This window comes from Terrapene carolina, unplaced genomic scaffold (genome assembly GCF_002925995.2).
Source record: "Terrapene carolina triunguis isolate 2854851 unplaced genomic scaffold, T_m_triunguis-2.0 Scaffold66, whole genome shotgun sequence".
NCBI lineage: Eukaryota > Metazoa > Chordata > Testudines > Emydidae > Terrapene > Terrapene triunguis.
In genome coordinates, this window is record NW_020664417.1 from 22,629,410 (window position 1) to 22,645,034 (window position 15,625).

At 39.4% G+C, this 15,625-nt stretch overlaps 1 protein-coding gene across 5 annotated transcripts in view; it reads right to left on the reverse strand.

The window, feature by feature from the left end:
* Positions 1–15,625, reverse strand: part of FBXW7 (F-box and WD repeat domain containing 7) — a 280,045-nt gene that overhangs the window by 17,309 nt on the left and 247,111 nt on the right. For 4 of the 5 annotated variants that reach the window (XM_026647851.1, XM_026647854.1, XM_026647853.1 and 1 more), the window contains 2 exons: positions 10,406–10,540; positions 4,969–5,092 (listed from right to left, as the gene is read on the reverse strand). In XM_026647851.1, coding sequence (XP_026503636.1) covers positions 4,969–5,092; positions 10,406–10,540 — 259 coding nt within the window. Of the gene's footprint in view, positions 1–4,968; positions 5,093–10,405; positions 10,541–14,172; positions 14,217–15,625 lie in introns of those variants that run through there. The other variant, XM_024207582.2, reaches the window with a different exon arrangement.

The window sequence follows — 15,625 nt, forward strand, 5'->3', positions numbered from 1 at the left end:
AATATTTATTTAACACTTCTGCCTTTTCTGCATTATTATTGACGAGGGACTTGGAAACAGGTAATGCCATTTTTGACAGAATGCCACTCCCCTTTCTTAAATGGATGATGACCATTGATTTTAGCATTGTAATCACACGAATCATCCCACCAGGTTTCATTAACGCCAGCTAAATTGAATTCATGCTCATAAATGAGCAATTCTAATTCCTCTTGTTACCCAGGCTCCCTGCACTGGTGTATAGGCAATTAAAGAATTTCTTCTCTTCATGTCCTTTGGTTCCCTGGATTGATTTTGTTCTCAACATCTCAATTTTGTGCTAAACAAGTACTCATATTTCCTCTTTTTACCGTTTCTTTCGTTATTAGTTTAATGCCCTCCTAACTTCTCTAGCCATCCTGTCCCTGAGGAGGCTGGTTTCCCTTCTATTGAGGTGGAGGACATCTGAACTATACAAGTCGTCTATCCCCACAGAAGGTGGATCAAATGTTCTACAAAATTAAACCCATTCACCCTATATCACGTCACTTCCAGAATCTTCTACCTTCCTTCAGTCCTGAGACAGAAAGGATTTCAGGGAAAATCACTTGGACGTTCTTTTCCTGAAGTCAGTTATCATCTGCCGAGATATCACACAACAGTGTCATTATTACCAGTTTGAACCATCCATCATCCATAGATCCTTGCCCATTGACTTCAAAAGCCTATGCAGTCTTAGAATTACATTTCATGTCTTGGCTTCAGGAAGAAAACACACCATTCTATTGTCTGTCCATCTGTCCTTTGCAGAATGTTCTTTGAATTCTTCTGGGTATTGAATCCTCAACAAGAATGATCTGTCTCCCTTAGACAGCTGGAGATATGTTTGTGGGCAAACTTGGTTTCTTACAGGTTGGGCCAAGCTGCCATTCACAGGTATGTTCCATACATCCCTCCATTCCCTTGGATCAGCTGGATCTTCAGAGATATCTTCCACAGTTCCTTGTCAAGAACTTGGTATTGATTGGAAGCTTCTAGCTGTGTGGAATTCCTCCTGGTCCTCTTCTCTCTGGTGGCCACTGCTTACCCATCCTTGTCTGTGTAGAATGTTGCCATGACTTCTTGCCCCTTATGAACTGCTAGGCCTCCTCTCTGACTTCTTCTCCCTTTGACTCCTTGCTGGCCAGCTTCTTTCTTCTTTGAACCTGGCATACTGATGTTTCCTGAACGTGGCTGTCTAGATACTCCTCAGCTTCTCTGGTTCTCAATAATGTCTCTACTTGCGCTCCATTCCAAGGCTCTTCTCCTCCAGCACAGCCACCAACTTGCACTTAATGCACAGGAAGTCCCTTCTGGCTTCAGGAAGAAAAGAAAATGGCACATCCACTGTAGGTCACCACCACTGTTCCATTGCTGGCCATTTTGAAATCACATGTAGTAGCAAACCTGCAAGGAAAGCCTCTCAGAGTCTCTCTAAACTGCCTCATTAGCTTCTTCTGTTCATACCTCTTGAGTTTGCCTAGCAAGTTTCCCTGATTATATCAGCTCTGCCCCACACCATCAGAGAGCAAGGCACCAACAAACAGACCTGTTTCAGCTGCCTACACAGGGGCCCAGGGTCCAGCCTACATAATCTATACCCAGAGGACAAAAAGTCAAACCACCTCACATATGGACATATAAAGTCCAAATAAATGGGGGCAGCCAACTAAATTAGTTTTGCGAGAGAGCTGGACAGATTTATGAGTGTGTTTATATGACAGGGTTGCCTGCGATGGTGAGAGGCAGAGCTCAGCAACCTTGGGGTCCACTTCTGGTTTAGGTCTTATGCTCCTAAAAGCTCATGTTTCAGGGTTTCAGCTGTCCACATTCAGGAGTCAGAAAAGTATTCCACCCCACTCCCCTCCCTATGTATTTTTTTTTTTTTAAATCTCCTTCCTCAAGGATTGGCATGGCTGGAGGTGGGACGTTGGACAGTGAGGGATAGGGCTCTGAGATAGCACCAAGCGTTCTCTCTCTCTCAGGTTGTTGGCTGGCTGGTTCTTGCTCATGTGCTCAGGGTCTAACGGGTTGCCATATATGGAGTTGGGAAGGAATTTTCCGTAGGTCAGATTGGCAGTGACCTTGGGGTTTGGGGTTGTTGTGGGTTTTGTTTGTTTTTTTTGGCCACCTTCTGCAATGTGTTAGTGATCACTTGCCAAGATCATCATTAAACATTTCCTTTCTATTGCGGAGGACTTGGGCACTGGTGCACCTCTATCCCTTCTATTCTCTAGGTACGTGTCACAGACAGTCTCCTGTGATCTACAATACTTTGGTCTAAGTTTGGTTGTTGGACTCAGTGTGCTGATGCAGGGTGATGTTGGCGGCCTGTAAGATACAGGAAGTCACATTAGATGATCTGGTGGTCCCTTCTGGCCTTAAGCTCTATGACTCTATAATGGCAGGAACAGTTTACAGGTTTTGTGCATTGTACACAGCTCCAGAAGGTTTATGCGAAGGTGGGATTCTTGGTGGGTCCAGATACTTTGGGCCACATGCTCGTCCAGCTAAGCTCTCCATTCTGGTAGGAAGCGTTTGTGATCAGTCTTTTTGTGGTTGGGGGAGGGACAAAGGGAAATGCTACACAGCCTGTTTCTCACTTCTCAGGAGAGAGAAGCCTGAGTTTTATGGGGGGGAGAGGCCAGTTTGTCAGACTGTGCTTATTTGGCCTATAAGCATCAAAGGTGAAGCCCTGCAAAGGTGTCATGTAGGCATACGAGGCCATGTGACCTAGGAGGATTAGACAAGTTTGAACTGTCATCTGGTGGCTCCATTGATGCTGCATGATGAGATCCTGTCTGAGAATCTGTCCTGAGGTAGGGATGTCTTGGCACTGTTTGAATCTAAGGTTGCCCCAATAAGGTCTGTAGTCAGTGTGGGAACTAAAATTTACTTTTCTACCTTTATTTGGAGACTGAGTAGGGACTGTCTGGTTTCCCGTACTTCATGTAGAGATCTCCCATGAGTAACAGGTCCTTAAGGTAGGGGAACACTGAAGAACCCTTACAGTGGAGATGGGCTGTCACTAGCAATAGCACTTTAGTGAATACATTCAGTGCTGGTGAGAGGCTGAAGGGGAGCATTCTGCATTGGTAGTGGTCCAGGTCCTTGGTGAATATCGGGAATCTCCTGCGTGCATGATAAATGTCTATGTGGAAATGACCGTCCTTTAAATCAAGAGCTGAGTCCAGGATGATCATTCTGAATCTCAGAATGCAGATAAAAACATTTAATTGTCTGACAGCTAGTATCAACCTCTTTTCTTCTTGGAGATGAGGAAATATCTGGAGTAAAACCCTTTTCTCCTATGCTGAAGAGGTACCAGTTCTGTGGCTCCCAGATGGAGCAGAAGGTCTACTTCTTGTCGGAGAATCCTCTTGTGGGACGGGGGTGGTCCGTGGAGAGGAACGGGGGAAGGAAAGGAACTCAACTATGTATCCATTGGTGATAATCTCCAGAACACAGCTGTCAGATGTTATCAGATGCCAAGCCTGGAGGAAAAAAAAAAAGGCAGGCAGCCACCAAATGGGGCACAGGAAGGATCGTAGTGGGGCCTCATCATTGCAGGCCATTAGGAATCTTCAGAGCCTGTACTCACGGACTTGACAGGTTCAGCTTGGGAAGAACCAGCAGATGCTGCACTTGGAGGAGACATAAAGCTTCCCTGAAGCAGGAGAGGTGTTTGTTGTCATTGTCACTGACTGAAAAGTCCAGGTGCAGGACACACAATTCTTGAAACCCGGACCCTGGACATAATAACTAGGCACCCCATATGGAGAAGACCTTTGGTGGAGTGGGGGAACCTCTTACCCTAAACTACTAAAAACTACACTTAAAAACTATTTACACATAAGAACAAGCTTGAAGAAGAAAAACGCTAGCTAATACCGTGGACACAGAGGGGTTCTGTCTTAGACCATGGGTGGTAAAAAGAAATGGAAAGGCAGTTGGTCCAAGTCAAACCTTCATGCCTTTGTTTTAAAGCATGAGGAAAGGAGGGGTGCAGGCACGGACCAATGGACACTGCTAGCAGAAATCTTCCAGTCTCAGGTGCATGGAGCATACGGACACTTAGAGTGGAATATGCACAAGGACCACGACTCAAAGAAGGACTGCATCCATGTGCTCCATCCCTACACTGGCTCCCTATTCATACAAGTAAAAATAGATCTACATGTTTTTCAAACTCTCCAAGGCCTTACTGTTTTCTCTCCGACCCTATACAAATCTATTATCTTGCCTATTTCACGGTGCTCTTCTTTGACTCTTCACAGGGATTCTGCCACACCACTGTAGGCTGCACCCTCTTTTGTTTATGGAAACTCTGCCTCTACCTGAGCCATTAAATTACCACTTTTCTTCAAGTCTAACTTTGAAACCTCCCTGTTCACTGAGCCTACAATTGGCACTAGACCACACTGATCTCACTTTTTTCCTAATTACTACATCATTCTATTCTCCCCTTGTTACTGCAAGAATACTTGTACCTTTATCAATTTCACAATTCAGTGCCTTTTGCTTTCACTGTACATCACTTTCCTTTTGTTTGTATGAGTCACTGTACCCAAACTCTTTAAAGCATTCTTTCTATTCTCCCGGTAACTGTAAAGTATTCTGTGGTAGTTTGTATGAAAATTAACTCTACATTGCAAAAATCATTTAATAGTATATATACTGTACCAAATGGATACAGCATATATAGGTCTTTATACTACATATAACCTTTTTATAGATATAATGTTAACATTTAACTGTAGTTTATTTTAAAATACCACATTAAATATTTTCTACCTCTGCTTCAAAGATATTTATTACAGAGGTCAAGCATTAGTAACAAATTCACACCCAACTGAATTCCTTTCTAAAAATCTTAAGCTTCTTACATAAATGAAGATGAACACCCATAGCTGCTTCTACCACTATGTTAGCATTTTTCCTGAACCTTACCCTCCTCCTTGCATTTCTCTCTCCACAAAAGGTTATCCTCAGCCAGAATTCTCCAATAACGGCATGTCTGTGCTGCCTGCAGAAGGTCCTTGGGTTCCAGGAATGAAAGCACATATAGTGCCAACTGTAAAAAGGTAAGAGATTAATCTCTGTCATTCACAGAACACAGAGATTGAGATGCAGACAGTCAAAATAGATGTATTAAAACAATAAATTGAAATATCAAACAGGTCCAGAAGTATTAGAGAGCTACAGTACATTCCTATAGGAGCAAAGTACTGCTAGACAAAATAGTTTTAATAATACCTTGAGATCCATGAAAAAATGTCACCTGGGAAATATTTTCTTTAAAAGAAACGAGGTGCCAGGTGGGACCATTGACTATTGAGTGTAAGACCTATATAATAAAACTAAGTTATGCAAATTATAAGTTATCAGAAACTAGAGATGATTAGTTTGTGGTATATTATAATATTTGATCATTTAATTAATATTCAGCCCAAAGCAAGATTATTGTGAGAAATGGATTTGACAGTGCAAAGAACAGTGGATATTTGCGGGACCAGTGAAAAAAATACGCTTCCTAAATAAAAGTTAGCAAGCAGTAAAAACTGAAGACTAATTAAAAATGCACAATAAAACATTCACACAGAACACCAAGCTAAACAAATGACAAAGACACAGTTTTGTGATTCCTTAGTAAATTTACAAAGTAAGTTTCTGTAGTAGAAACAGTTTGTGCCAATAGAAACAAATGAACGAACAATGAATTTCAAAACAGATACTGGGTTGAGTGCAATGTTATCACAGCAAACATACAAAAATATAGTGACTGTCCCAACTGTAAAATTGAAAACTGAGCTTGTTTCATATAGTAAGCATAAGATGACCCCATGGAGTAAATTATCTTGCCATGCTTATATGCCATTCTGCAGAGCTTAAATAGTGGAACAGTTAAGTTCCATGTGTGCTTGAGTTGAGAAACAGTGTGCAAATGCAGTTGATCAAACAGGTATATAACCTATTTACTGAACAGAATGCAAAAATATTCTTTAATTTTACAAGATGTTTTATGGACTTCTAGGGTGCATAAGGGATATAATACATCATATTAATGTAGATTGTAGATTTCAGTATGTTTATGTGCTGCATTTTAAAATTCCCATTAAGTACTAAGAAATAAAGTAGAATTTGAACTTAGCTAGATGGTAACATTAGAGGTTATTGAGTTAATTTAGTCACCAGCTGGCTGGATTAAACCAAATGGTGACCAAAATAAAACTAGACAGCTACATACAAGCTGCTCTACTGTCATATATTATACAAACTCCTGAACATCAGTCCTGGACGAGCAACAGAAGACATCTAAAACAAAATCAAGGACATCAGTCCTCAGTTTCTGGAGCTATCCAGGATGCTACTGACACTGCTCTTCTGCTGACAGAAGTAACACACATCCATCCAATCACTGAAAATGAAAAACAGAGCGATAAACACAGGGTCCAAGCAGCAAATCCACATCAGTAGCTAATACATCACTGCAGAAAAAAGTTTTGAGAAAAAATTGGATAGGAGTGGCTAACAGAAAAACTATTTGTGATCAGAAAGAGTAGCTATTGACAAGTGTCCAGTATGAGGCAGAATAATCTTCTCATTTATCATGGAGGTCAGGTTATCTACTCTGACCTCTAGTATGTGCCTTTGTGTTTTGTTTTTTTGTTGGCATTATTTTATTTACATTTAATAAAAAACAAAAAATGAAGTTGCCCCACCCACAACCTACCTTCCAAACAAAACAAAAACACCCAAAAAGGAAGAAATAACAGTAGTTACGGAAGTTTAGAAATGTTGATTTTATGTGAATTACAGCAGACAGTTGGCATGTCAGTAAGACAGAGGCACATGAAATATATCCCATTTTTGTCTCTGGGTGTTTCTGATCAGATATTTTTAAACACAACTTACCCTGCTTACATTAGGTGTAAAGATTTTGTTTAGAATCAATACTTCATTAAAGTATGTTAACTAACATGTTTTAAAATGCAACCTGTTTTAATCTAGATGTGGCCTAAATTGTATCAAGGGTCAAACCAGCTCACTGCTGGCGCTAGGATTGTGGGTGCATAAAGGTGGCCTAACATTTGTCCCAAACCCTTGGATCTAGTCCCAAATGCTACTCAGACAGAGCCAAAGATTGGGCTCCTGCTGCCTAAGTGCTGTATTTAGGGCTATCATCCTTTGAAGGATTAGTGATATCCAGTAATGATGCATCATAAATATACATGTTTGAATTATTTATTGGGCATAGCTGAAGGGTAAAATCCTCTAAATTATTGGCAGTCTCTCTCTAAGTCACACTTCTTGCATTTTATTTCCTGGAGTGGAAGGAACTATGGAATTTTTTAGACTTGGTCCAAACAATTCAATACCAATGATTCTTTCTAATATTTTAATGAGAAAAGCAAGATACAGTATCCCTTGCTCCCAAAATATCTTGGGTGCCAGTTTCTTTTAGAAGGACTTTCACACTAAAGAAAACTTGGGGAGGGAAGGCATATATTTGGCTTTTCCTCTACTGTATTCCCTTGCCATTGCTGAAGACATCTTTGAATAAGATCCCTCTTATACAAATCATTTTCATCTTCTGGTCACGCCAGGCATACATTCATTCAATCACAACATTGTGTATGACTTCATAGGAGGTCATTATAGGTATTGATGAGTTTCTTTTGTTGCATTAATGTTCAAGTTTCAGTAAGCAAGAAAGATATCTAGAGACTCCTAAACTAAACACAAGTAATTTCAATATTTAGCATTGGTATCAGGAAAAATAAATGAAAGGTAAATAGATTTGTGGTTAAGTATGACACTTTAATACTGGGAGGGAATTATTTTCTATACAAAAAGTTATTTTGGGGCATGACTACACTGCAGTTAAACACCTGTGGCCAGCCCATGACTCAGGCTCATGGAACAGACTGTGGGGCTGTAAAATTGTGGTGTAGATGTTTGGGCTTGTGCTAGAGCCGGGGCTCTGGATCCTCCCAGCCCCACAGCCCAAGCCTGGTGAGCTTGTCAGCTGCCATAGGCCAGCTGAGGGTGTTTAATTGCAGTGTAGATATAGTCTTTAAGGGCTGGTCTACACCCAGCCGCTAGTTCGGCAGCTGGGGATCGAAGTTCTGGGTTCGACTTATCGCGTCTGGTCTGGACGCGATAAGTCGAACCAGGAAGTGCTTGCCGTCGACTGCGGTACTCCAGCTCGGCGAGAGGAGTACCGCGGAGTCGACGGGGAGCCTGCCTGCCGCGTGTGGACCGCGTCTGAACCGCGGTAAGTTCGAACTAAGGTATGTCGACTTCAGCTACGTTATTCACGTAGCTGAAGTTGCGTACCTTACTTCGACTTGGGGGGTTAGTGTAGACCAGGCCTAAGACTAAGAGCAAGGACAGCACAAATGATACACAACATAAGAAGAGGATTATTTGTAGTTGGACTAGTTTGGGTGCTAAATCATGTGAGGGCAACTGAGATTTAAGCATTGGTGATATTCATTACATGTATCCAGTTTTCCAAACTGTAGGAGTGATAAAGCATCTTCCCTCCTTTCAAAATGTAAGATTCCTACACCTCCCCCCCCCAACCCTTCTTGTGCTTCTGAATTATAGAAGGCTTTGGGCAGCTTCTCTAGGAATAACACAACATGGTATATTTCTTTCCCCATAGTATTCCTCTCAAACAAGTGAAGGATTCCAAAGAAACTGGGTGCAGAAAACACGTATGTCAATATTAGTTACATGAACTGTGCATATTTAATATTCATAGTATATATTACTTCCATCCCCTAACAAAAGTGATCCAATTAACCCCAAAGGATGGCTATGACACTTTCCACAGTTATGAAGGTACTACACTAGCACATGAAAGGAAAAGAGGGGCCATGACTATCTAAGTATTAAAAATATGTAGCTTACGCTGAAAGGAATGCCAGAGAATGGAACATAAGAACAGTCTTAATACACATGAAGAACATACGGAACATATTCTAACACCAGCATAAGACTACTAAGAATGCTTTAAAAGGTGTAGGAAAAGAAAAATCCACATTTCTACCAAGAAAATCTCTTCGCTAATAAAGTAATTAAAACCAGAAACAAAATTTTTAACAGGGAACAAACTAGTAGGTACTGGGTAGTTGGACACCCACGTGAAAACCAGTCAGGTATACCATAAAAACCAGTCAGCAGTAAAGCCACTAATTTTCACTAACCCTCTAATAACTAAGAAATTTGTTTTAGGGCCTGGATATCTAAGGCTTGGTCAACAATTAAAGATATATCAGCATAGCTATGTCGGCCAGGAGTGTGAAAAAGACAAAAAACCTCCACTGCAGATTCAGCTATGCCAGTGGAAGAATGCTTCTGTCAACGTAGCTAACGATATTCAGGAAGGTGGTGTTCATCAACCAACAGAAAAACTCCTTGTCAGTGTACACTCGGCCTGTGCTAGGGGGCTATACTCCCATAGCCTCCATAGCATAGACATAGCCTAATGGACCACCTCTCTCATACTACTCTATACCAACCGTGGACTACTTCAGAAGTACTCTCACCAACATTCCTTAGGCTGTATGTTCTCAATGGAGGATCCTTGAATCTAGTACTTGCTTCCCTATTGACCTGACAGAGTCTGAGTTGTTGACCTGCAGGGTATATTGAAAGATATTTGTTTACCCATGGGATTGACTGGAGGTTAGAATAAGGGGATTGGAGTTTTCGGGTCCTTGTTGCTGGGGAATTTGTCAAGTTCTCTTTTAATTATATAAGTAACATTAACAGACTTAATGCAGATTTAATAATGCATACACTTGGAGAATGATAGGTGCATGTTACAAATCAAGAATAAATTTGTATATGTTGAGTATTTTGTTGTCTCTTCAAAATGTGGAGGGGATGATGATCAAAACGTACACGCTGATGATACAGAATATATGCAAGACTAAACTGGCAAATCAGTCAGAGACAAGACACTAAATAACCGGAAGGAAAACGTGGTTAAAGAAAACCTATCTAAGCTGAAAGAACTCAAATGACTTATAGTACAACATGGAACTTATCTCAGTAGTTGAAAGAAAGTCACTTGGACAGATTTTTTAAAGTTTTTAAGGTGCCTAAAGATGGAAATAGGAACTTCTGAAAATCCCAAACGGTGCCTAAATATCTTCAAAAATCTGGCCTTTATCTCAAAATCATACATTAATCTGAGAATTACATTATTAAGACATGGCAGTTTGTCAACTTGTAGTCCTCTTTAACACCAATGAACAGTGTTAAATTGACAATACTGAATACCATAATTAGTATGGAAATGTTTAAAGGTAATAGATGATGCGTTACATAGTCAAACAGCACCCATAGCCCAGCATTAACTGATAATCCTCACCTCTTTTGGGAGCAAGGAAATAAAATCTCGTTGAAACTGGGGCTCTATCACTTGCATCATATGTTTCACTTGTGTTGGTTCACAACTATCAATGAGTTCATCTAAAGCAAGTAACTTCTCTGGTCCACTCCAGCTCTATAAGAGAGAAAGATATGTTCAGTGTTTGTACTATTTTAGTATACAATACTTATAAGCTACATTGCAAAAAAGTGAATATGCAGGATACCCAACGACAGTGTGTTTAGGCTTCCTATGGGTAAATACCTTACCCACACAAAATAATTTGTTAGGTTTTTTGTGATAATCATTTGAAATTAAGCAAAATAAAATGGATGGAAAATGTTTAGAACCCAAACTCAAGTGCCAATAGAGAAATGTATCTATTGTGTTGATGAGTATGATCTATAACATTAAAATACAACATGAATAGCTAAAAAATTGTACACTGTTTTAAAACCAATTTAGAATGTGTTGAGAGTGAAGTGATTAATGCAAGAGTACTCACTCCAATGGGTATTCAAATGAAATGTTCAATTTCAGCCATCAAAATTTCACTGTTTCATTAGAAACTTTAAATAGGGTGTGGGGAGAGAACCAAACCAAAAAACACCAAGTGGCAACTTTCTCTAAAATACATCGCTTTGCTTATTGCCCAAAGATTACTACTACTATATGTTCATCTGCCACAATGTTATATTTCAGAATCCTGGCTGTAAACCAATATTTGATTTTGTAAACCCCAATTTACTAAGTAAACAGGGAATTTTGACTAGTAATTTTCTTACTTCACATTCTTACTAATGGATAGCATAAAATTTGATAATTTTAAATAGGCACTCATCTGAGAGTACAGCAGATTAGCAGCATCATTTGCAGAAAAATTAATAACTGAATATATGGCATATCTGACAAGCATGTCTTTCTCAAACTCATCTGTGCTCAACAGATTTTGATTTGTTATGCAAAAACAATTTCAAGAGAAAAAACAATAGAAAGAACTGATTTAGCAATCAAATTAGAGCATGAACGAAGTGTAAGAGGACAGAAAATGAAACAGCAACAGTGTTTTCTAAGTAGATTCATATTCATATTTTTGAACATATGGGTTCTAGAATGGCATATGCAAGTAAATTAACACATTACATTACATTTGAAAGGGCTGACTGAAATATGAGAAAGCAAGATAGCTTAGAATTAAGATTCATATACCACCTTAACCTGTGCCTCAAGACATAGATTTGCCATATTGTGCATTATCATTCTTTGGATTTGAAATTAGGGTATATTATTACTGACCATGTACTGCAATGCCTAGACGTAGTGAGGCAAGTTAAGGATAGAGTAGAAGTCAGAAAGATGAACTGTGAGTAGAACAGTAATTTACTCTTCTTTATGATGTAAAAAGTTATCTTTGTAGTTTTAAGAAATTTTTTTAATTAACTCATTAGAAATATTAGGAAAATTAGCTCCTGACTTCACACTTTTTGTTGCAAGACATTGGCAAGGTTTGAGGACTGAGATGCGATGTTAGAGGAGACTGAAACCTGAACCGTAGCATTCCCTGCTGACAACTGACGAGATGATGTAGACTGGCAGAAGTATGTCTGGGATTTAAAAATTTAAAAATATATATTTTTTGAAAAACATGATCTCAGTGGAGGTTTCAAAGATGCTCCTATCAACAGCTTTTAGAGCTTTACAATAGGACGCTTTCAGTGGGAACGATCTCAATTGAAAACTATCAATCATACAAACAATAAACCATAGATATCAAAACTATCAGACAAACAATAAACCATACTTCTGAAAATCCTTTTAAGTAAAGTAGTTAGTGTACATACACAGCAGCTGCTTATCTCATCAGCTGTTTTAAAACTGTTTTGTTTTTTATTCCAAGACACTAGTTGACACTATCTAGAAATGTTTGCAACATTTAATCTGATCAAACTACTTTTGAATTATAGGAAAACAAAAGAGAAAATACACTGAAGCCACAGTATCTCTATTAGTCTCTCATAACTTTCAAAATCATTCTAATCCAATTCTGTTAGTAATTAATATAGTAAAAATAATTCAAAGAACTTGAATATCAACATTTTGTGCTGCGGCAGATGTTTGCTGTAGTTGTAAATCGATAAAAATTGTTAATGGCCCCTAAATTCTGATGACAATATTGCACATCAGTTTAAGTATTCCTTACTCTTATCTTTACTGATAAAATACCATGTAGAACTAAACTGAGAGGCACACACTGCCTCCCTCCTCCTCCCCCTACACAGGGGAAAACAAACTTTAAGACAGTGAAATCTATTCCTTCAGCTTTATAGGTTGGCTAGAGGCAACAACCTTAAGACCCTTCCAAGCAGTCAACTGCTAAAAGACGTTTACTCTAGGGAGCTCTCCCGATTAGTCTTCCATGTTTTTAAAAATAAACTGGTAATAGTCAGTAAGAGATCTCTGAGGAAAAATATTTGGTGTGGAAAATTTTGTTGAGTGAGTAGTCTTGCCAGATAAATACAACTATATATATTAATGGGGGAATGACATAATTATCTTCATTAGATTAGCATCTCTGTGATCTATAGATTGACCTGTTAGCAAAAAATGGCACACAGCACATTCAGCAGAGACAGAGGGGAAGGAGTAAGTGTGCATTTTGTATAAACAATAACAGTGAACATGTTTGTAAACTAAAAAGTAAAGTAAATAGGTGCCAAGCAATGATGCAAAATTTCTAACATTTTTGTTACTGAGCAAATCAAACATTTTAGATTCCTAAAAATGTTCCAGGCAAAAAAGCTCCATTATCCTTCCTCCACATTCATGGGAATGTTGTACCCTGTGAGCATATATGTTGTGATAACTCATGAACCAGTGGCCCTCCAATTATGCAGTTTTAGGACACAGTTACCTAGGCACATGAACACAATTCAGCTAAATTAAAAAAAATGTAATTTAGCATGAAAAATATTTTTTCTGTATTAAAACAGTATGTGTGGCACAAATGTAGCCCAAACATATTGCACTATCCTCTCTTTTTAGTAGCTCTGTGTATACATTTGCTTCTAGTGCGAGTATCTTGTACTGTAATAGTTAGCATATGCTAACTGGATAATGGATTGCAGTGACAGCGGTTGCTGCATACAGTTACCCTACGGTAGAAGGTACTCCAGGGAGGTTGGTCCTTTCAAATCCGGGCTTGTTAGGTATCCTCAACACAGTGGACTAATGGTGGCTCTCTGCCTACCACTCTTGAGGGGATTGTCTGTCTAGGTATTGTGCTCCAAATACTGCAGACTAACAAGACTCTTGAGGGCATTTTATGTGCTGCGCAATTCAAGAAGGTGAACAAACGGGCATGATATTCTGCTTCTGATCTTAGAAAAATTATTTGCAACTCTGACAGTAAGTTGTTTTGTGAGGACAGCTTATTAGATGACAGTGATGTTGTGCCAGATCACGTCAAGAGTAGCTCTAAAAAGGAAGACTACATTTCCATTGACTGTTCATCAGGTTCATTTTCAGATGATGAGGAGCTTATGTTCAGCCCTGGTATAAGACTGGAAGAAACATAGTTGGGGATAACTTCACCAATATTAAGCTTACTGAAGATCTACTTAATGAAAATTTGGCCTATGTTGGAACAATCCAATGAAACAAGCCAGATGTACCAAGTGAGATGCATCCACATTGGAGCAGAGAAAAACTGCCATCAGTGTTCAGGTTTGCTGGGCCACTTACCCTGGCTTCCTATGTTCCAAAGAAGGGCAAGTTGGTAATACTACTATCGACGATGCATCATGACAGGGTTCTAGGAAGAGACAAAAAGAAACCCCACATAATTCTCCATTATGACACTAAAAGTGCTGTCAACAACATGGACCATCTTGCAAGAATGTACTCCTGTGGGTGCAAGATAAAAAGATGGCCAATGTTTCTTTTCTTCAACATGCGTGATGTTGCTGGAATCCCGGGTTCCTTATTTGAGTCAGCAGTGATCCTGCTTGGCACCACACTCAATGAAAACAAGGCACTTATTCCATGACTCGAAGATGCACATATAAAGAGAAGAATTCTTGATATCCATCATCTCACCATGCCCATCAAAGCAGCACTCTCATCCCTTGGCTACTATCAAAAACCAGATACCATGGGATCACCCTGCAGACTTGGCAGTGGATGCTGCCACATTTGCTTAAGGTCATTTGACCACAAGAGCTGCAAGCAATGTGGAGAATGCAGTGAATTTGTATGCGCTGACCACGCCACATCAATGCTGGTGTGTGAAAACTGCATGTAGGCTCACACTGAATGAAACTCCAGCTAGTTCTTTCACTTTGCTAGTTAAATAAAGGTTTTTCTCCCTAAAACGTTAAAAAATTGTTCTTGATTTCTGAACCCATTTGGGCTATAAAGATGTCAGCCTCACTCACTTCTTTTTTTCCTCCCACTCCTGTTTTTGTGCCTTACTATCAAGAAGCATTTATATAATACATGGACTAAAAACACATATTGTGGACTAGCTGGGTGGAGGCAATTAGATCTCTTTCCTACTCTGAGCATATTCATACTTTGACCTGCTCTAGGTTTAATCTAGGTTATTACTTTTTAGTGTGCTGTTGAATTCTTTTAGTGGTTGAAAGGTGTGTCTTACAGAGATACCTGAAGATGGAGAGAAGGGGCTCTTCCTGATCTCCTTTTGGGAGGGTGAACCAGTGTGTTGGTTTTGCTGTTGAAAACACTGCCTTCAGTTCCCTCAAACATTTATTTGGATTGGATAAACGTAGCGTGCAGGGCAACACATAACTATGTTGACTGAAGCTGTCATGGGATAAGAGGGAAGGTCCTCTCATGGATTGGTAACTGGTTAAAAGATAGGAAACAAAGGGTAGGAATAAATGGTCATTTTTCAGAATGGAGAGAGGTAAATAGTGGTGTCCCCCAGGGGTCTGTACTGGGACCAGAACTATTCAACATATTCATAAATGATCTGGAAAAAGGGGTAAACAGGGAGGTGGCAAAATTTGCAGATGATACAAAACTACTCAAGATAGTTAAGTTCCAGGCAGGCTGCGAAGAGCTACAAAAGGATCTTTCAAAACTGGGTGACTGAGCAACAAAATGGCAGATGAAATTCAATGTTGATAAATGCAAAGTTGTGCACATTGAAAAACATAATCCCAATTATACATATAAAATGATGGGGTCTAAATTAGCTGT